This window comes from Manis javanica, chromosome 5 (assembly GCF_040802235.1).
Source record: "Manis javanica isolate MJ-LG chromosome 5, MJ_LKY, whole genome shotgun sequence".
Taxonomy (NCBI): Eukaryota; Metazoa; Chordata; class Mammalia; order Pholidota; family Manidae; genus Manis; species Manis javanica.
Genome location: NC_133160.1, coordinates 80009628 through 80031557, shown reverse-complemented (window position 1 = coordinate 80031557; position 21930 = coordinate 80009628). Strand labels below are relative to the sequence as shown.

The following is a 21930-nucleotide window of genomic DNA, read 5'->3' as shown; positions in this document are numbered from 1 at the left end:
TACTTTGTTGAGGAACCTCCATAGAGCTTTCTACAATGGCTGAATTAATTTACATTCCCACCAGCAGTGTAGGAGGCTTCCCCTTTCTCTACATCCTCGCCAACATTTGTTGCTGTTTGTCTTTTGGATGTTGGCCAACCTAACTGGTGTGAGGTAATATCTCAATGTGGTTTTAATTTGCATTTCTCTGATGATTAGTGATGTGGAGCATCTTTTCATGTGCTTGTTAGCCATATGAAATTCTTCTTTGGAGAAGTGTCTGTTCAGATCCTCTGACCATTTTTTAATTGGATTATTTGTTTTTTGTTTGTTGAGGTGCGTGAGCTCCTTGTATATTTTGGATGTCAGCCCCTTATCGGATATGTCATTTATGAATATATTCTCACACTGTAGGATGCCTTTTTGTTCTCCTGATGGTCTCTTTTGCTGTACAGAAGCTTTTTAGTTTGATATAGTCCCACTTGTTCATTTTTGCTTTTGTTTCCTTTCCATGTGGAGATATGTTCATGAAAAAGTTGTTCATATGTATACTCAAGAGTTTTGTATATGTTTTCTTCTAAGAGTTTTATGGTTTCATGACTTACATTCAGGTCTTTGATGCATTTCGAGTTTACTTTTGTGTATGGAGTTAGACAGTAATCCAGTTTCATTCTCTTACATGTAGCTGTCCAGTTTTGCCAACACCAGCTGTTGAAGAGGCTGTCAATTCCCTACTGTACATCCATGGCTCCTTTATCATATATTAATTGACCATATATGCTTGGGTTAATATCTGGACTCTCTATTTTGTTCCACTGGTCTATAGGTCTGTTCTTGTGCCAGTACCAAATTGTCTTAATTACTGTGGCTTTGTAGTAGAGCTTGAAGTTGGAAAGGGAGAACCCCCCTGCTTTATTCTTCCTTCTCAGGATTGCTTTGGCTATTCGGGGTCTTTTGTGGTTCCATATGAATTTTAGAACTTTGCTCCAGTTTGTTGAAGAATGCTGTCAGTATTTTGATAGGGATTGCATTGAATCTGTAGATTGCTATAGGCAGGATGCTATTTTGACAATATTAAATCTTCCTATCTATGAGCACGGAATGTATTTCCATTTATTGGTATCTTCTTTAATTTCTCTTAAGAGTGTCTTGTAGTTTTCAGGATATAGGTCTTTCACTTCCTTGGTTAGGTTTATTCCTAGGTATTTTATTCTTTTTGATGCAATTGTGAATGGAATTGTTTTCCTGATTTCTCTTTCTGCTAGTTCATCATTAGTATAGGAATGCAACAAATTTCTGTATATTAATTTTGCAGCCTGCAACTTTGCTGATTTCAGATATAAATCCTAGTAGTTTTGGAATGGATTCTTTAGGGTGTTTTATGTACAATATCATGTCATCTGCAAACAGTGACAGTTTTACTTCTTCCTTACCAATCTGGATGCCTTTTATTTTTTTGTGTTGTCTGATTGCCATGGCTAGGATCTGCAGTACTATGTTGAATAAAAGTGGGTATAGTGGGCATCCTTGTCTTGTTCCTGATGTTAGAGGAAAAGCTTTCAGCTTCTCACTGTTAAGTATGATATTGGCTGTAGGTTTGTCACACAAGGCACTTATTATGTTTAGGTACTTGCCGTCTATACCTATTTTGTTGAGTTTTTATCATGAATGCATGTTGAATTTTGTCAAATGCTTTTTCAGCATCTATGGAAATGATCATGTGTTTTTTTTCCTTTTTGATGATGTGGTGGATGACATTATCAATTATTCTTACATATCAGTATTATGTTGGATAAGCAAGTAAAATGGTTAGTCATTTAGCTAAATGACTAATTTGCATTAATTTAAAAAAGTAATCTCTTTGGGATTTGGTAGGGGAGAAGGAAGTGGAGTTAACTCTGTAACTCAGATAACAGAAAGCTAGTCTCAAGCCTTCTGAAGTCTTCTAGAACTAAAACTTGTAGATTGGTTATTATTTCCAATTTCTCCTGACACACCCATACCCTTTGCCATGTGACTGCAGTGCTTCCCACCAGAAAAGCAGGTGAAGTGAATTTCCCTGCCCCACCAATGCTGGGCTTGGCCATATGACCTGTAACAACAAATGGAATGTTAGCAGACATGACATGAACAGAAATTTTAACTGTTTTGTGTGATCTAGCCTAGATTTGAATTTTGCCATCTGTCAGGAGGTGGTGACCATGCCATAGGCAACAGTTTTCAAAATGAGAGACCTGACCCATAACTTCAAGCTGAGCCACACCAACTGACCTGTAGAGTTTGTTGTCTCAAAGTACTGAGATTTTGTTTGTTAGGCAGCATTTTTCTAGCAATTGTTGGCCAATACAGGGACCCAAGCACATTGATTTTCCCAAATCTCTTGCAGAGAGTGACCAATGTCCACATGGTCCAAGAAGCCAACAACCCCCTTTTCCACCATCCCCCCTTTAATCCTCCTTTCATAAGAGGAAGCTACTAATTGAATTGTTTTTCTTCTATCACCTGATGCCCACACCACCCAGATCAGAACTTGATGTAGCCTGGGATTCTGTGTGTTCAGTCTTAGCTCCCAATGCCTAGAAGCAAGTTTCTGAGCCTCTTAAATACCAGGACACAGGCAGATGCTGACAGCCTTGGCTTTCTATGATAGCATTAAACACAAAATTACTTAGATATTTTGCCCAGGGTCAGACCTTCTTTTTCTCTCTTTCACCTAGAAAAAGCCACATTTAGTTTAACTTGTCAGGAATCTATTCCCACCTCTTCTCTTTCCTCATTAAACTAAAAAGATATACAAATTAAGGGAAAGGAGAAAAGATGAGTCAGTCATGGTGAGTTGGACCTCAGATTTGAAGAATATTTTGTAATAAAATGTTCACTGGATAGACATATACACACCTTACTTGAATCTAAATGGTCAATTGTTTGCTTTATTTAAAGAAAATGTTCTCCATTAAAATAAATAAAATAAATCTGAAAAGTAGATATAAATTAAGAAACAAATTGAAGCTATTTCCCCTTACCTGCCTCAGCAGGGTTTTATTGGTCCCCAGTTTATGTTGGTCAATGCTTTTTCTCACATACACTCTCTCCACAGGAGTCAGGTCTTCTTTCATTAGTGCATGCAGTTCTTTTAATTGTTCACTTTCATTTTCTGAGCCAGCATGCAAGCTAAAAATAAGTTACAGAGGGAATTAAAGATGGTGGCATGAGAGGTGAGACAGAAACTTCCTCCCAAAATCACATATAACATGAAAATACAGCAAATACATCAAATCCTGAAAGAGCAACAGGACAGAAGGCTGGAGCAGACTGTCTATACCTGGGGAAACCAGCAGACCTCAAGGAAAAGGGTAAAGTACCAAAGCATTATCTGGAGGTACCCAAGCCCTTTCCCCACCCCAGCTCACTGGAGGGAGGAAGAGAAACAGAGCAGGGATGGGGTGGAGGCCTAGGACTGCTGAACACCCAGCCCTGGAGATCTGCTCTGGGAGCATGAACCTACATTACATGGTGCTCTGGAGATTAGTGGAGTCGGAAAGCTAAGACAGGAGGAATATTTGGAAAGACTGAGATTCCAGCTGCTTGTGGAGAACAGTCACCCACAAATGGCCAATCTGGGACAAAAGAAAGGCAGGCAGTCTGAGAGACATCCTAAAAGCGAGAGGGCTGCTAAAGGGGCAAGGATTGCACAGAGCTTGCCACTCAGGAGAAATGACAGGTGGACAAAATTGCCTAGGTGCACTCTGCCCAGCAGGTTGGGAACTTTCAGGAGCTTGAGGCGCTCCACTCCATCGGCTGGCTATGCAGCTCCGAGGCCTCCTACCATGATACGCAGTTTCTTGCACCTTCCTCCCCACCAGCACCAGCTTGAAAACTGGCTGCCCCACCATTGTGACAGGCCAGCCAGAGAGCAGCACTGCCTATGGCAGCTACAAGTGCAAAGCATACAGGTTTCTCCCTGTGTGCTAGGCCCATGGGTCCTGGCAGTGGAGAAAGGCACTGCAGCTGGGACGCAGGAAAGAGCTCTTTCCTCCTGACAGGCACCAGTGCCGCTCCCTTGTGACCCCCACCATCACTCCAGGGGCTGAGCAGCTCCAGAGAGTAGAGCTTCTGGGCACTAGAGGGTGCCACCTACAATTATGAAACGTCAGAGGAACCTGGTTCAAACCAAAATCCCACGAACATCAGAAAGAGGGCCAAGTGAAATTGAACTTATCAATCTTCCTGAAAGAAAATTCAAAATAAAAACTGTAACATGAAAAAAAAAAAAAAAAAGCAGTTCCTGTGTGGTGATCTCCAATAAGTTCTTCACAATGGTATAAAGGGCATATCAAAGTGTGGGCAAAGGGTTTGTTTGTGTTTATACAGAGGATCAAAGCCTAATTTGGCTACCCAGAAAACGAATTAAAATACGATATGAAGAGGAACTTCCAACATTAACATTCTCTGGAAGAGTCATTCCAGAAGATGATCATCAAAAAACTTCAACAAAGATCCTGGCGCTGTCGCAGTTGTAGCTGCATTCATCCCACCGGTTCCTGGACTTGCCATTGGAATGAAGAAGGAGATATCTAAGCTGGCCTGTGCATACAGGAAAACAACAAATTTGACTGGATCTATACTGTCGGAACTCAACCAAGAATTAGGAGAAGTGCAAGTTGCAGCGCTCCAAAATCTATCGACTATAGACTATCTACTGTTAAAAGAACATATGGGATGTGAACAGTTCCCAGGAACGTGTTGTTTTAATATGTCTGATTTTTCTCAAAATATTCAAATTCAGTTAGACAATATCCATCATATCATTGATAAGTTTTCACAAATGCCTAGGGTGCCTAACTGGTTTTCTTGGTTTCACTGGATATGGCTGGTAATTGTAGGTCTGCTTTGGTTATGTAGCTGTATTCCTATTATGTTAATGTGTGCATGCAATTTAATTAGTAGTTTAAAACCTATACACGCTTATGTTACACTACAAGAAGATATGTCAAAGAAATAATCAATATTCCCATGTTTTCTTCCATCTGCTACTTCTATAGCTTTTCTTCTTCCTTCCTAATTAGAAACCTTAAGTAGAATTCGTGCCTCATCGAAATTACCGAGTATCATAATTCTTCCAAGTGGTAAAGATACCTCAAGACAAATGCTGGGCATAGAAGCCACAGGGCATAAATCTGCAAAGAAGTAAAAAGCTAACCTTCTCAAACAATATTGCTTCTCTCTCACTTACCAACTTTACATTTCCCTGTATGAACCTGGAAGATTACTGGTTAGCCAGAGACAGGTAAGATTCCTCAAGGGAGGAACAACCTAAGACAGGCACAGTCGCAGGGGGGCCATCAGGTGAGAATTTGGGGATCAACAGAGGTGAGGCTCAGAACCTCACCCCCCCTGCTTTGAGAGAAATCTTCTGCATCCGTGGATGTCTTGCTGCCCTTGTCTAGCCTGGATTAATACTTAGTCCATAGGCACACACCTGATCATCTACATTAGCCCTCTTACAGCACTAAACTATGTTTTCTACCTTTATCTTGCATCTACCTACCACTTCAGCATTTTATTTAAAAAAAAAAAAAAAATAATAATAATAATAATGGAGAAATGTGGGATTCACATATAAATCAAGCATAAAAATCAAACAAATAATCATATCTGACCTGATTGTTTATAGTTCATGATGCATGATCAAAACTGAAAGTTTCTGTGATATGACTGCCCTTGCACTGTTCACCATGTAAGAACTTATTCACTATGTAAGAACTTGTTCACCATGTAAAAACTTGTTCATTATGATTCAGAAGATTGGAGACTTTTGAGAATTTGGCTTGGGGTTGATTAATGATTGTGCATTGAGTCCCCTATACAGAATTTTATTGTTGTTAACAACCACATGATCAATAAATATGAGAGATGCCCTCTCAAAAAAAAAAAAAAAAACCATAACATGCTCATGGAGCTACAGAAAAATATTCAGGAATGAGATACAAATGTTCAAGAATACAGTATCTGAAAGGAAACATACAATGGAGGGATTTAAAAGCAGATTAGATTAAGTAGAGGAGACAGTAAATGAAACAGAAATTAGAGAGCAGGAAAACAAAGAAGCTGAGGCACAGAGAGAAAAAAGGATCTCTAGGAATAAAAAAATATTGAAGGAACTGTGTGACCAATCCAATCGGAACAATATTCGCATTATAGGGGTACGACAAGAAGAAGAGAGAGAGTGTCTTTGAGGAGATAATTGCTGAAAATGTTCTCAATCTGGGGAAGGACAGTCTCACAGGCCATGGAGGTGCACAGATCTCCCAACACAAGGGACCTAAGGAAGACAACACCAAGACATATAATAATTAAGATGACAAAGATCAAGGATAAAGACAGAGTATTAAAAGCAGCCACAGAAAGAAAAAAGATCACATACAAAGGAAAACCCATCAGGCTATCATCAGACTTCTGAACAGAAACCTTACAGGCCAGAAGGGAATGGCATGATTTATTTAATACAATGAAGCAGAAGGGCCCTGAACCAAGAATACTCTATCTGCCAAGATTATCATTTAAATTTGAAGGAGAGATTAAACAATTTTCAGATAAGCAAAAGCTGAGAGAATTTACCTCCCACAAACCATGTCTGCAATGTATTTTAGAGACACTGCTACAGACGGAAGTGTTCCTAAGGCTAAATAGCTATCATCAGAAGAAATAAAACCATAGCAAAAAAAAGTAGACCAATTAATTACTATGCAGATAGAGAATCAAATCAACCACCCCCAAAGTCAGTCAAGGGACAGACAAAGAGCACAGAATATGATACCTAATATATAAAGAATGGAGGATGAAGAAAAAGGAAGAAAAAAAAAGAACATTTAGATTGTGTTTCTAATAGTATACTAAGTGAGTGAAATTAGACTGTTAGATAGTAAGGAATTTACTCTTGAACCTTTTGGTAACCACAAATTTAAAGCCTTCAATGGCAATAAGTACATATCTACCAATAATCACCATAAATATAAATGGTCTGAAGGCACCAACCAAAAGACATAGAGTCATTGATTCTATGAGATTAGGAGCACCTACATATGTGAAACAAATACTAACAGAATTAAAGGGGAAATAGACTGCAATGCATTCATTTTAGGAGACTTCAACACACCACTCACTCCAAAGGACAGATCCACCAGACAGAAAATAAGTAAGGAGACAGAGGCACTGAACAATGTACTAGAACAGATGGACCTAATGGACATCTACAGAATACTTAATCCAAAAGCAACAGGATATACATTCTTCTCAAGTTCACATGGAACATTTTCAAGAATAGATCATATACTAGGCTACAAAAAGAGCCTCAGTAAATTCAAAAAGATTGAAATTGTACCAACCAGCTTCTTAGATCACAAAGGTATGAAACTAGAAATAAATTAAACAAAACAAACACATGGAGACTTAATAACATACTCCTAAATAATCAATGGATCAATGACCAAATAAAAACAGAGATCAAGCAATATATGGAGATAAATGACAACAATAATTCAACACAGCAAAAGCTGTGCAAAGAGGAAAGTATATTGCAATATAGGCCTACCTCAGGAAAGAACAATCCCATATGAACAATCTAAACTCATAATTAATGAAAATAGAAAAAGAAGAACAAATGAGATCCAAAGTCAGTAGAAGGAGGGACACAATAAAGATCAGAGCAGAAATAACTAAAATCGAGAAGAATAAAACAATAGAAATAATCAATGAGACCAGAAGATGGTTCTTCGAGATAATAAACAAAGTAGATAAGCTCTAGCCAGACTTATCAACAAAAAAAGAGAGTCTACACACATAAACAGAATCAAAAATGAGAAAGCAAAAATCACCACGGCACCACAGAAATACAAAGAATTATTAGAGAACACTATGAAAAATTACATGCTAACAAACTGGATAACCTAGAACAAATGGACAACTTTCTAGACAAATACAATCTTCCAAGGCTGAACCAGGAAGAAACAGAAAATCTGAACAGACCAATTACCAGCAAAGAAATTGAATCAGTAATCAAAAAACTACCTAGGAACAAAATTCCTGGACCAGATGGCTTCACCGCCAAATTTTATCAAGACCTAATACCCATCCTCCTTAAAGTTTTCCAAAAAGAAGAAGACAAGGGAATACTTCCAAACTCATTGTCTGAGGCCAGCATCACTAATACCAAAAACAGACAAAGACACAACAAAAAAAAGAAAATTAGAGACCAACATCTCTGATGAACATAGAAGCAAAAATACTCAACAAAATATTAGCAAACCAAATTAAAAAATACATCAAAAAGACCATCCATCATGATCAAGTAAGATTTATTCCAGGTATGCAAGGATGGCACAATATTAAAAAATCCATCAAAATCATATACCACATCAACAAAAAGAAGGAAGAAAACCACATGATCATCTCCATAGATGCTGAGGAAGCATTTGACAAAATTCAACATCCATTCATGATAAAAACTCTCAACAAAATGGGTACAGAGGGCAAGTACCTCAACATAATAGAGGCCATATATGACAAACCCACAGCCAACATCATACTGAACAGCAAGAAGCTGAAAGCTTTTCCTTTAAGATTGGGAACAAGACAAGGATGCCCACTATCCCCACTTTTATTCAACATAGTACTGGAGGTCCTAGCCACAGCAATCAGACAACACAAAAAAATAAAAGGCATCCAGATTGGTAAGGAAGAAGTTAAATTATCACTATTTGCAGATGACATGATATTGTACATAGAAAACCCTAAAGAATTCACCCCAAAACTACTAGAATTAATAACTGAATTCAGCAAAGTTGCAGGATGCAAAATTAATACACAGAAATTCATTTCATTCCTATATCCTAATGATGAAACAGCAGAAACAGAAAACAGGAAAACAATTCCATTCACAATTGCATCAAAAAGAATAAAATACCTAGGAGTAAACCTAACCAAGGAAGTGAAAGACCTATACCCTGAAAACTATAAGATAATCCTGACAGAAATTAAAGAAGATACCAATAAATGGAAATACATTCTGTGCTTATGGATAGGAAGAATTAATATTGTCAAAATGGCCATCCTGCCTAAAGGAATCTACAGATTCAATGCAATCCCTATCAAAATACCAACAATATTTTTCAACGAACTAGAACAAATAGTTCTAAAATTCATATGGAACCACAAAAGACCCCAAATAGCCAAAGCAATCCTGAGAGGGAAGAATAAAGTGGGGGGGGTATTATGCTCCCCAACTTCAAGCTCTACTACAAAGCCACAGTAATCAAGACAATTTGGTACCAGTACAAGAACAGAACCATAAACCAATGGAACAGAATAGAGAGTCCAGATATAAACCCAAGCATATATGGTCAATTACTATACGATAAAGGAGCCACAGATATATACAATGGGGAAAAGATAGCCTCTTCAACAACTGGTGTTGGCAAAACTGGACAGCAACATGCAAGAGAATGAAACTGGATTCTTGTCTAACTCCATACACAAAACTAAACTCAAAATGGTTCAAAGACCTGAATATAAGTCATGAAACCATAAAACTCTTAGAAGACAACATAGGCAAAAATCTCTTGAATATGAATATGAGCAACTTTTTCCTGAACGCATCTCCTCAGGCAAGGGAAACAAAAGCAAAAATGAATACATAGGACTACATTAAGCTAAAAAGCTTCTGTACAGCAAAGACACCATCAGCAGAACAAAAAGGTATCCTACAGTATGGGCGACTGTATTTGTAAATGACATATCCAACAAAGAGTTAACATCCAAATTATATAAACAACTCACATGCCTCAACATGGAAAGAGCAAATAACCTGATTAAAAAATGGGTGGAGGATATGAACAGATAATTCTCCAAAGAAGAAATTCAGATGGCCAACAAGTACAATAAAAGATGTTTCACATTGCTAATTATCAGGAACTGCAAATTAAAACCACAATGTGATATCACCTCACACCATTAGGATGGCTAACATAGAAAAGACTAGGAACAACAAATGCTGGCAAGGATGTGGAGAAAGGGGAACCCTCCTACACTGCTGGTGGGAATGTAAACTAGTTCAACCTTTGTGGAAAGCAATATGAAGGTTCCTCAAAAAACTTAGAAATACCATTTTACCCAGGAATTCCACTCCTAGGAATTTATCCAAAGAGAAGTTCTCTGATTCAAAAAGACATATGCACCCCTATGTTTATTGCAGCACTATTTACAATAGCCAAGATGCAACCTAGTAGATGAATGGATAAAGAAGATGTGGTACAAATACACAATGGAATACTATTTAGCATAAGAAAGAAACAAATTCTACAATTTGTAACAACATGGATGGAGCTAGAGGGTATTATCCTCAGTGAAATAAGTCAAGCAAGAAAGACAAATACTAAATGATTTCACTCATCTGTGGAGTATAACAACAAAGCAAAAACTGAAGGAACAAAACAGCAGCAGACTCACAGACTCCAAGAAGGGATTAGTGGTTACCGAAGGGGAGGGTTGGGGGAGGATGGGTGGGGAGAATGAGGTTGCAGGGTATTTATGATTAGTATACATGGTGTGGGGGAGGTCATAGGGAAGACAATGTAGCACAGAAGACAAGTAGTGACTTTGTGGCATCTTACTACAGTGATGAACAGTGATTTCAATGGGGCATGGGGGGACTTGATAATCTGGGTGAATGTAGTAACCACAATGTTTTTCATGTGAAACCTTCATATGAATGTGTATCAATGATACCTTACTAAAAAATAAATAAATAAACAAATTACATAAAAGAATGCCCCTCTTTATTCTATTTCTCATAAAATTGTAAAAAAATAAAATGAATATTTTCCAAGTCAACCAATAAAAATAAGGCTTTCTCCACTCTTCTTCAAAAACCAAATTGAAGGTAAGGGTTTTATAAAATTATCATACTACTTTGAACATCCTGTGATCTTTGGAATTTTGCATTCTTACCTATAGGGTAAAATTGGCTTGGAAATCTTCCTGATACTCCCGACTCTGACAAACTTTTCAAATCCAAGACTGAGAAGCCTTAAAGAAAAAAAGGCAAAATAGATTATGATTATTTAGAAAGCAGAATATAAAACAAAGTTCCATATAATATTTGTTATTAAAATTCATTTTGTGTAACAGTAATTTTATAGTTCTATAATTCAATGTAAAAATGCCTAAACTCAAAGTAAATTCAATGTAGCTGAAAGTTTTTTATAATAATTTTAGAGAATTTAAAAATATTTGCTGTCTTATAAGGGTTCATTAAATGTTCATAAAATATCAATGTTAGTATTTATCCCAAATAAAATTACCCCTAAAGGCATAATACTATGAAAAGCAATAGCTACCATATATTTAGCATCAAGATTTATTAGGAAGTGTTAGCCTCTTTACATACATTGTCCCATTTAGTACTCATTACAGCTCTGTATGATGTCTCATCTTAGAGATGAGGACATTGAAACTCAGAAGAGAAGGATTTTGCTGAGGCTACACAGCTGCTGAGTCAGCCATGATTCAAATCCATGTAAGTCTGTCTACCTCCAAACGCTATGCTGGTTCTTTTGCATACATCACCACCAATTAGGGCTTTGTGAAGAAACAGCCCTCACCTGCCCTTCTTTCTTACTTATCTCATAGCTCTAGCTCTATGCTAGTAACAGAGCTCAGGGAACATCTGGTCCTCTGAAACACCTACCACCTCAAATGGGTATTCAGAAGAGCTGAAAAATAAAGCAACCATAGCTCTCCAGTTTTCCTAACTAAATTAGAAGCTCTTTTTCATTATTTATTTATCTCTTGTGTTAATAAGCACATAGTAGAAATTCAGTTAATATTTTTTAATAAATTAAATGGAGAACAGGAGATAAATGAAGTATTGTGCTTTCAGAAATTAATTTTGATATTGCCTTAATTTTTCCCCCTTGCTTCAAAATAATTAGGTGTTTTTGGAGCCGGAAAGAGTTATTTGGCTTACATGAATATGTACATGAATAGATTTCAATTTTTGCATTTTTTTATAGTCCTCATCTTAGTGAATAGGCAGCTACTTTTCAGTCTGAAAACTTGGTTCACATATTTTTTATGCAATTTGTTTTAATCCTATAATAAAGGGTGCAATATCCTCATCATACTGCTATCATAGGGTAAAAAGTATGTTTCATTTCTTCTCAAACTCTTTGTCCTATCTTGTTCATTACAATTGTAATTCATTGTCCAATTGCACAGCTAAATGTTATTTCAATGTGAAGAAATGTGTGGATCCAGTCTACACACAGTTGAGATATATATTCTAATTACAGAATCACATTTCTCAGGTCCTTATCAGAGGCTTAAGCATTAAAGAATCTCTTCTAAATATTTTCTATTACCTTTCAGTATTCAGTACATACCTTCCCTCTTCATTCCAGCCTCTTGAGCTTTTCTTTGCTAATAGTCTACAGTTATGTTTTCATCTCAGGCTAAGCAATCTAAAGTTCTTTTCTGTTTGGTCCCTGGGTAACTCCTCATTGTCTTAAATCCAAAAATGTCCTCAGCCACTGTTTTAGTGTTTTAGATTAACTTAAAAGAGTGCACACTGGTAGAACACATTAGAAGGTCAATTTTTCAAAGTCGGAAAGTTTAAAAAATGTTCATATCTTAATTTAAAAGTTGTATGCCTACAAAACAGATTGCAATTGACTTTAGGTTTGTCTTATTGAAACCAAACATATAATATAATTAAACTGTTTAGCTATTTTATTATTATGTGTTCATACAGGCAGGTGGACAAGAGAATGACTATAACTTGGTTCTGCAATTTTAATCTACTTCCAAGACTCCTAGGTCATGGACAAAGGACTTTTACTCATGGCACAGGAAGCAGCTTAAGCATCAATGTATTTGTATTGATTTCTCTTGATCTCTAAGTCCTATGGGGAGATGCAGAGGGTCCAGAAGGATGCCTGAACAGTGGGTTGAGTTGTAGGGAAGAAACACTGAACTTGGGGATCCACTATTTTTATAAGAAGCAATAAGCAAACCTGCTCTTTTTCCTGAGGGGAGACATTACCTTGTCAATCAAGGTTGCTTACTGCAAACACAATCCAGGAAATGTCTTGGGTGACAGCGTTCAGGGCCTTGGACCAGGGAATGCTCAGGATTCCAGGGTAGACTGCCTACTCCAGCAGTGCACTTTGCAGCCTTACATGTTCTTACATTAGTATCCTATTCTTCTGCCCAAATTGTCAGGTTTGTTATTGGTTTTATCATACTTAGAAACTAAGTTAGCCTGTTACTGTTTCTTGGATGCTGGCTCTTGAGTTATAGATAAAGGCCTTTCATTTCTGGCACACCCTGCAAAAATGTGTATGAAGATTCAGGGCCCATGGTGGATTGCCTCTCTCAAAAATTTCCTCAAATATTAGCTACTTACACTTGTCATACCTACCCAAGAAGTACTCTGTCAACAGCTACATTAGTGGCAGAAGAAATCAGAAGTTTCCATGGTCTTGCATTTCCAACTGTAAGAATTTCACTCTTTTCAAATAGCTGAACAAAAAATAAAATCACCACCGCCAGCAAGTAACTCTTTCCTGCTCCAAAAACACCTAATTATTTTGAAGCAAGGGGGAAAAATTAAGGCAATATCAAAAATAAATTTCTGAAAGCACAATACTTCATTTATCTCCTGTTCTCCATTTAATTCATTAGAAAATATTAACTGAATTTCTACTATGTGCTTATTAACGCAAGAGATAATCAAAGACCTCTATATTTAATGAGACCCTATCTACTTAGGAAAATAGACAAAGTAAAGGAACAATGGTAAAATAATATGGCAAGTAGCACTATTATGGTAGCAGAGAAAGAAGAACAATTTCTTTCTGCTTTGGTGGAAATGGGAATGCTTCTTAAAACTAAGTAGCAGAACTAAGTTTTCCAAAATAAGACATCGAGATGGCTTAAAGAAGGGATCATTCTCAGCAGAGGCATGAGAAAGCATGTAGCTGTGAAGTATTTCTATATAAGCTATAGCAAATGGGCAAGAATGAGGCAAGCAAGGGAATAAATCATAAGAGTCCTGCTTGCTATGGCTAATAAGTTTTAATTCTGTCTTACTGGCCAGGGGAAGTCACTGAAGGATTTAAAGCAATGTAATTTACTTAATCAGATTGTGTTTTAGAAAAACTACTTGAGTGAAAATATGAAGAAAAGTAAAATTAAAGGAGGTCAATCAGAAAGCATTGACAATCCTAACAATAATATATGCTAAATTTACAAAAATGCCTCCCATGTGTCAGGCACCATTCTAAGCCCTTTACCAACATTAACTAATTTACTCCTCCAGCTCTAGGAAACAGCTGCTATTATCTACCCCAGTTTACAAGTTAGGAAATTTAAGGTAAGAGATAAGTAACCAGCCCAAGGTCATACAGATCATAATGAATGATAGGATATAAACCCCAGATTCTAGCTCCAGAGCCCATACTCTCACCCACCCACCTATATGGAGGCATGATGAAGGTTTGAAGTGAGGAGGTACAAATAAACTTGAGAGAGAGAACTGGTGTGAAAGATAGGTAGAAACTAGAAGGGAAACATCTCAGGGACTGATCCAATGGGAAGAGATAAATGGTAAAAGAGTGAGAGGAGGATTTGTGGAGTATAACAATGAAGCAAAACTGAAGGAACAAAATAGCAGCAGACTCAGAGACGCCAAGAAGGGACTAGTGGTTACCAAAGGGGAGGGGTGTGGGAGGGTGGGTTGGGAGAGAAGGGGAAGGGGATTGAGGGGTATTATGTTTAGTACACATGGTGTGGGAGATCACGGGGAGAACAGTGTAGCACAGAGAAGGCACATAGTGGATCTCTGGCATATTGCTGCACTGATGGACAGTGACTGCATTGGGGTATGGGTGGGGACTGGATAATATGGGTAAATGTAGTAACCACATTGTTTTTTCATGTGAAACCTTCATAAAAGTGTTTATCAATAATGCCTTAATAAAAAATTTTTTAAAAAAAAGAGTGAGAGGAGGCTTGAGAGAAAGTCACTTAATCTAGGGAGAAAGAATAATCAAGGACGACTCCAGGCAGCTAGCTTGATCAGTAGGGTAGATGCGATATAAATCCTCAAAATAGGACAAAAGTAGGATCAGCTTTGGAATGGAGGTTCACCTAAGCTAAGTGAGAGGTTAGAGGAAAGAGCTAACAAGGTGACAGAGTCCAGATAGAGAGGCCAAAGCTCTGAAGAGGAGAAAGTAAAGCTCCTTCACTGAGACAGAACCAAAAGAAGTAAGAATAGGTCCAAACTTAGGTAAAAGGAGTAGGAGGCAGGACATTGAAAGGAGTTTCTCTAATGAACCCCATTGCCTATTTTTATAGGCAAAATCAATGTCAGAGACAGTGGGGCAGTGGCAAGAATGAGGTTACGAGATGAATGAAGCTTTGGAGTACCTGTTGTGAGGATGGGACAGCAAGCGGACTAGGAATTCATAAAAGGCTTTGTTGATCAGAGTTGTTGAAGTCCACTCTAACAGAGTAACATATAAACATCTTTTGATGAGTGTACGCTACTCATTCATCAAGTATGTTGCCTACTCTCCTTTTTTGGGGATTCAGTTCTGCTCTCGTCTCATAGCTTATTAAAGTAGGTTCAGATTCAACAAATCTATTTAGAGTTATTCTGGAATCTTGTTTGACTAAGAAATTATAAATGTGCAGACTGAATCACAAACACTTACATAAAAATGTATTTACTAGAACTGTTTTCTTGCTTGTTTCTTACCATGTATGATTGTTACAGGGAGGGTGTGGGTTCTCAGTTCCTTTCCTCCTTCAACATTTCTGTCTGATGCCATCATTTGAGCAATCTGAATCAGAGCTGTAGCTTGACCCTCATTTAACTTGTGTGCCTGAATTAACTCACTAGCTAACTGCAGTGTTGCTTCCAGGCTGAGTAGTTCAGATTTTGTGTTGACATTTGAAAAGGCTGGAGGGATAAACTTTCTCTTATTGACTCTCTTGTTGCTAACTGTAGTTGATGAAGACCTAGTAAAAAGGCAGCAAGTAAAAGAAAAATGAGGGTCTTTTGACTTAGTGAGTAAACCTATTCGTAACTCAGTCTTCACCTTATAAGCATCACAGAGAACTTTTCTTTATGGGTACAAATGGATATATATCCCAATTTGAAGGGGGGTGGAAGAGAAAAGAACTAGCATTTGTTAAACACCTACTATGTGCTGGCACAATGTAAACATTTTACATATCATTTGATGTAATCTTCACAAGACCAGTAGGAAGTAGTTAATTATTCCAAATAGAGATACAGAAATAGTTTTAAAATTTCCCAAAAAACACAATGCTAATAAGTGGTATACAACTTTGAAGTCCATGTTCTACTATACAAAGCTGATTTAGAAAATTAATAATAGCCTCTTTTTCAGGTAAAACCACTACAAGTAAATTGGTTTCATTTCTATTTCTATAAAGACTGAATTTATTTCAAAATACATAAATACATAATGGAATCAAAAGGATATTTATTTTTTACCTAGGACTACATTATGGGAAAAATGAAAAAGCACAGCATAGGTCATAACACTCTAAATTAGAAACTAAACTTTTTCTATCATTTTAATAAATTTAATATAATCACCAATATTTATTTTATTTTTAAAAATTTGTATACAACATAATGATTCAATAGTTAGCTACATTTTTAAATGCTCACCCTGACTAGTGTAGTTACTATCTGTCGACATAGAAAGATGTCACAGAACTATTGACTGACTATATTCTCTATGATGCACTTTCATACCTGTGAGAATTTATATTATAATTGAGAGTTTGTACCTCTTTATGCCCTTCATCTGTTTTACCCACCCATCCCAACCCCTCCCCCACGGTAACCACCAGTCACTTCTCAGTGTCTGTATTTTTCTGTTTTGTTCTTTTGTTTTGTTTTAGACTCAGCATATAAGTGAAATCATATTCACCTCCAATATTTAAAAAGGGACCTGGTGCTTGAAAAATTAAAAATTAAATGTAGTTTATGTCAAGAATAAAATTAATATCAAATTACTATTAGTATTTAAGCTACAAAATGATTATTTTTAATGTTAAATAATTTATGGCATAAAAATACAGATGATTAAAAAAATAAAATTAACACTCAAAATAAGATCCTTAAGAATTATTCCCTAACAAAAGGAAAAAATTTGCAGTAACATTTACCACCCCAACCACAATAAATAAATAAATGGATGGATGGATGGATGAATGGATGGGAAGTGATGTATAATTCCCTTTCTCTTTTTAGTTTCAACTACTGACAGACAGTAATCTCATAGTCTCTGAAAGATAATTAAAACTTTGATACCAAAAATTTATGTAATCTACTTTTACTGCATTTCATTTTCACCATTTATGAATATCAATGACCCAAAGGTATTAATGACTTACATTGTTAACAGGTACTGTGTTAGAGGTAGAGTAGTTGGATTAAAGTAGTCCTGAATGTTTTTCAAAGTGGTCAGCTCTGTGCTAGCATTACAAACCAATAATGCATGGACCACTACTGCAGAGAGGAAGAGAGGAGGCAGAAAATGAACACTTAATATAAGGAAAATGGATGAAAAAAAATTGTTATATGCCCATATAACTCAGAGTTCAGCTACTGAATTAATCACATAACATAAAATAAGCTCTTAACTCCATGCAGCGGTTCTTCTATCAATTAAACTACTAGACTACTTGTTCATTCATATTTTACTGGTGCCCATCCATTGCATAACTTAAATCATATTTGGACTCTTTCATCCATCAGCTAATGAACAAGAACGACTGCTTTGAGGTAGTACATGGTGACACTGCTTGACAGCTAGCACTACCATTTAATCAGTATACCACCTTGCACTAGAGAGTAACATTTATGCAATTTTTGAAGATTTTCTTACATTTCTTCCTCAATTATTTTATAGAAATATATGGAAAGTGGAAAATTAGAATGCTGACATTGGTGAGGAAACAACAGCAACATATATGAAAGTATGCATAAATAAATGAATTAAGGTTCACTTAATTTGGCTCTATTGGCTTCAAGCTGGTTGACTAGGTTTATTCAGTTCAGAAAGAAAAAATAAAAAAGTATATGAAATACTTGAAATGAGTGACTAAGTGTTGTGTCTTTAATTACTTTTGAGCCAAATTCAACCATCAGAAATTATTTGAGATCAAAACTATAGAGAAGCCTACAGATTCACAGAATTAGAAATTCAGCTCATTAAAGCTTCCTTTATTAAAAGAAAGATAAAGCTGGTAGCCACCATCTTATTAATAATTTCTCAAGACAGATGATAAAATACCCTCAAAATAAAAATCGTGCCCTCCTTTTCAAACACTCACAAAATCTCTTGCAAAATCTATAAGACCTTGTCAATGTAAAAATAAACCATTTGTACCCTGTTAGAATAATAAAACAAGGGAATTAAGTAAACCAAAAGAATCAGAATTTGATGTAACAATTTATTTGAGAAAATTCTTATTTATATGTTTAATGTTTATGTTCTTTTTTAAATCAGGTATATATACATTGTTTGACTACTTTAACAAGACAGTTAAATAAGGGGTCAAGATTTTATGACATTGTTAGCCCTCTGGGACTCAAACTCCAGAAATATTTGTATATTCAACTTTCATAAACATTTTTAGGAGCACACTGTATACCAGTAGGAAACAGGTAAATAATTTTTGTTGGCATTAATCAAACAATCCCCCACAAAGTCATCATTTTTGTTCACAGTGCACCTCATGTCCATCCTTCTTTTTAAATATAAAATAATATGAGCATGGTAATACTTACTGTTAGTGGGCCAGTTAGAGGGGAAATAACCTTTCAAAGGTAATAGCTCCACCTCATTGATAGATGATGGTCCGAAGAAAGCACTACATGCAATAAAAGTATCCAATTCAAAGTCTAGGGTTTTTGAAACCACCCAAAGATCATCTGAAAAGACAAACATTTTTCAAAGGACTCAGAGAACTATGCTTACTCCAAAGCTACTTTGGATTTCTTAAATGCACAGTCCTACATTACTTTTCAAAAAATATAATTGGCTATTGTAACCTATAAGATTCCATCTAAACTAAGACTTGAACACATAACATGTCATTTCCATGTTTTTATGTTTTTAACTCAAATTAGTTCTAATGTTTTTTTGTTTCTTTGGTATAATTAATATACAATTACATGAGCAACATTGTGGTCACTAGATTCCCCCCATCATCAAGTCCCCACCACATACCCCATTACAGTCACTGTCTATCAGCATAATAAGATGCTATAGAATCACTATTTGTCTTCTCTGTGCTATACTGCCTTCCCCGTGCCCACCCCTTACATTATGTGTGCTAATCGTAATGCCCCTTTTTCCCCTTATCCCTCCCTTCCCATCAATCCTCCCCAGTCCCTTTCCCTTTGGTAACTGTTAGTCCATTTTTGGGTTCTCTGAGTCTGCTGCTGTTTTGTTCCTTCAGTTTTTGCTTTGTTCTTATACACCACAGATGAGTGAAATCATTTGGTACTTGTCTTTCTCTACCTGGCTTATTTCACTGAGCATAATACCCTCTAGCTCCATCCATGTTGTTACAAATGGTAGGATTTGTTTTCTTCTTATGGCTGAATAATATTCCATTGTGTATATGTACCAGATCTTCTTTATCTATTCACCTACTAATGGACAGTTTGGTTGTTTCCATGTCTTGGCTATTATAAATAGTGCTGCAATAATCATAGGGGTGCATATGTCTTTCTGAATCTATGATCTTGTTTTCTTTGGGTAAATTCCTAAGACTGGAATTCCTGGGAGTTTTGTTTTTAATAAAATGTTCAGGGTCCATAGACAATCTAAATGTAAGATAGGTACTATTATTATCACCATCTAAATGATGAAGGACTGAGGACCAGGGAAGTTAAATAAATTATCCATAGGAACAGTAAATGGCAGATCTGGAACTGAACCCAACTCCCTGAGCTCATTGGAGCTGACCAGACTCAGGTCAGCCTTCACCCATATGCATTTCCAGAAAGAAGAGCTGACACCACCAGGGAAAATTAGTTCACAGGCCAAAATAATGAGGCATTTAAAGAATACAAAGACTTCAAAAGAAAAACATACTGGATTACAGAGTCCAACAGAAAAGGAACACCAGAACAGGTGGACAGTAATTTAAATTTATCCTTGTAAAGAGATTAAAAGAGGTAAGGGAAGATATTAGCAGTGCAAAGGAAGAACAAGAAAATATGTAAAAGAAATGAATAAAAATACTAGGTTTGAAAATATGGCAGTTGATATAAAGTCATAACTGACGGGATAAATAGCAGAATGGATACATCTGAGGAATAACTAAGCAATTTAGAAGATCATATTTGCGAATATATCCCCAAAGGAAGAAAGGACAAAAAACAAAACAATATAAAAGAAATGTTAAGAGATAAAGAGATAGATTCAGAAGTCCTAGCATCTGAATAACAGAAATCCTAGAGAGAGAAATGAAAAGAGGAAGATTATTTGAAGAAATGGAGATAAATTTTCCAGAATTAAAAAAAGATGAAAGACTTTAGTTTTGTTTTCTTAAACTATCTTATGGAGCTAATATTGACATACAAAAAGCTGTACATACTTAATGTGTACACCAGATGAGTTTGGAGACAGGATTTTAGATTCAAAAGGCTCATAGTGTGCCAAGAGGAGGAAAAAGAAAAACCCAGTTAGGTACATTATTGGGAAATATAAGACTATAAAAGTCATAGAGAAAATTCTAAAGTTTCATCCAAAAAGGACAAACAATATAGAAAAGAGTAAGAATCAGAATGCCATCAGATTTTTCAATAGCAACAATGGATGCAAGAAGATAACCAAGTATATTAAATATTAGCCTAAAACATATGAAACTGCTGTTCTGTAGATCAAAAGTATTATGTGGATAAAAACTTGGAACTAGAATTTTATATGCAGTTAAACTACGAATCAAACATAAATGTATAATAAAAATAACCACAGGCACGCAAGGCTTCAGGAAGCTTACCATACAAAATAGTTTTTGGCGAAATACACAAATAAGAGAAAAATCCAGGAGATACTAAAAGTTAGGCTACACGAAATAAAGATAATTAAATACCTCGGACGAGTTTGTAGAACTCTTCTAAAAAGTAGTTATATCCAAAGAAATACAGAAAATAAATCCATACTAACCTAAGAGTTACATGTTAAACTGGCGCTACTCAAAAGCAAGTCTGTCCTAAGCAGCTTACTGGTCTGTACAAGAAGCCTGTGCTAGAATGTAAAAAACTCAACAAATCAACATGATGCTTCTTCATTCAGAAAGTCTTGCTACAAACAAAAGAAACCAAAGCAAAACACAACTAAATTAGAGTCTCCTTAATCACACAGATGAATTACATTCTGCAGCAGCTCCTCACCTCTCTTTGACAAACTAGTAAGTTCGTAGACCAGAACTGGTCTTCACACTTTGAGTAGCACTAGTCTAGATGGTATCCACCTAATGGCAGGAGAGAGGAATGAAAGAAGGGCTCAAGAGGAAAAAACAAGTTCTTGTCTTATTGGATGGTAACTCTGAGTTAGAAAAAAAAATGTAGGAAGGGATTAAAAAGAGCATAGATAATGTGGGATAAACAGAAATAACTTAAAATTATAGAAATATATCCAAGTACATCAATTATTATAATAAATTTATCTATTGGACTTATTTCACTTACAGGTCAATTGAATTTTTAAAATTCACACATATGTTGTTTGTAAGAAACACATCTATAATATCAGAGAACCAAAGGTGGAACAAAAAGATGAGAAGACTTATTGACCAATACTAGTCAAAATAAATCTCATATAGCTATATTAATAA

General features: G+C 36.1%; 1 protein-coding gene across 8 annotated transcripts in view; it reads right to left on the bottom strand.

Moving 5' to 3' along the window:
- ZGRF1 (zinc finger GRF-type containing 1) overlaps positions 1-21930 on the bottom strand; it is a 72886-nt gene that overhangs the window by 12489 nt on the left and 38467 nt on the right. For 7 of the 8 annotated variants that reach the window (XM_037001198.2, XM_037001202.2, XM_037001197.2 and 4 more), the window contains 6 exons: positions 18869-19012; positions 17470-17584; positions 15794-16056; positions 13454-13613; positions 10984-11061; positions 3003-3150 (listed from right to left, as the gene is read on the bottom strand). In XM_037001198.2, the coding sequence (XP_036857093.2) occupies positions 3003-3150; positions 10984-11061; positions 13454-13613; positions 15794-16056; positions 17470-17584; positions 18869-19012 (908 nt within the window). Of the gene's footprint in view, positions 1-3002; positions 3151-5993; positions 6302-10983; positions 11062-13453; positions 13614-15793; positions 16057-17469; positions 17585-18868; positions 19013-21930 lie in introns of those variants that run through there. The other variant, XM_073237160.1, reaches the window with a different exon arrangement.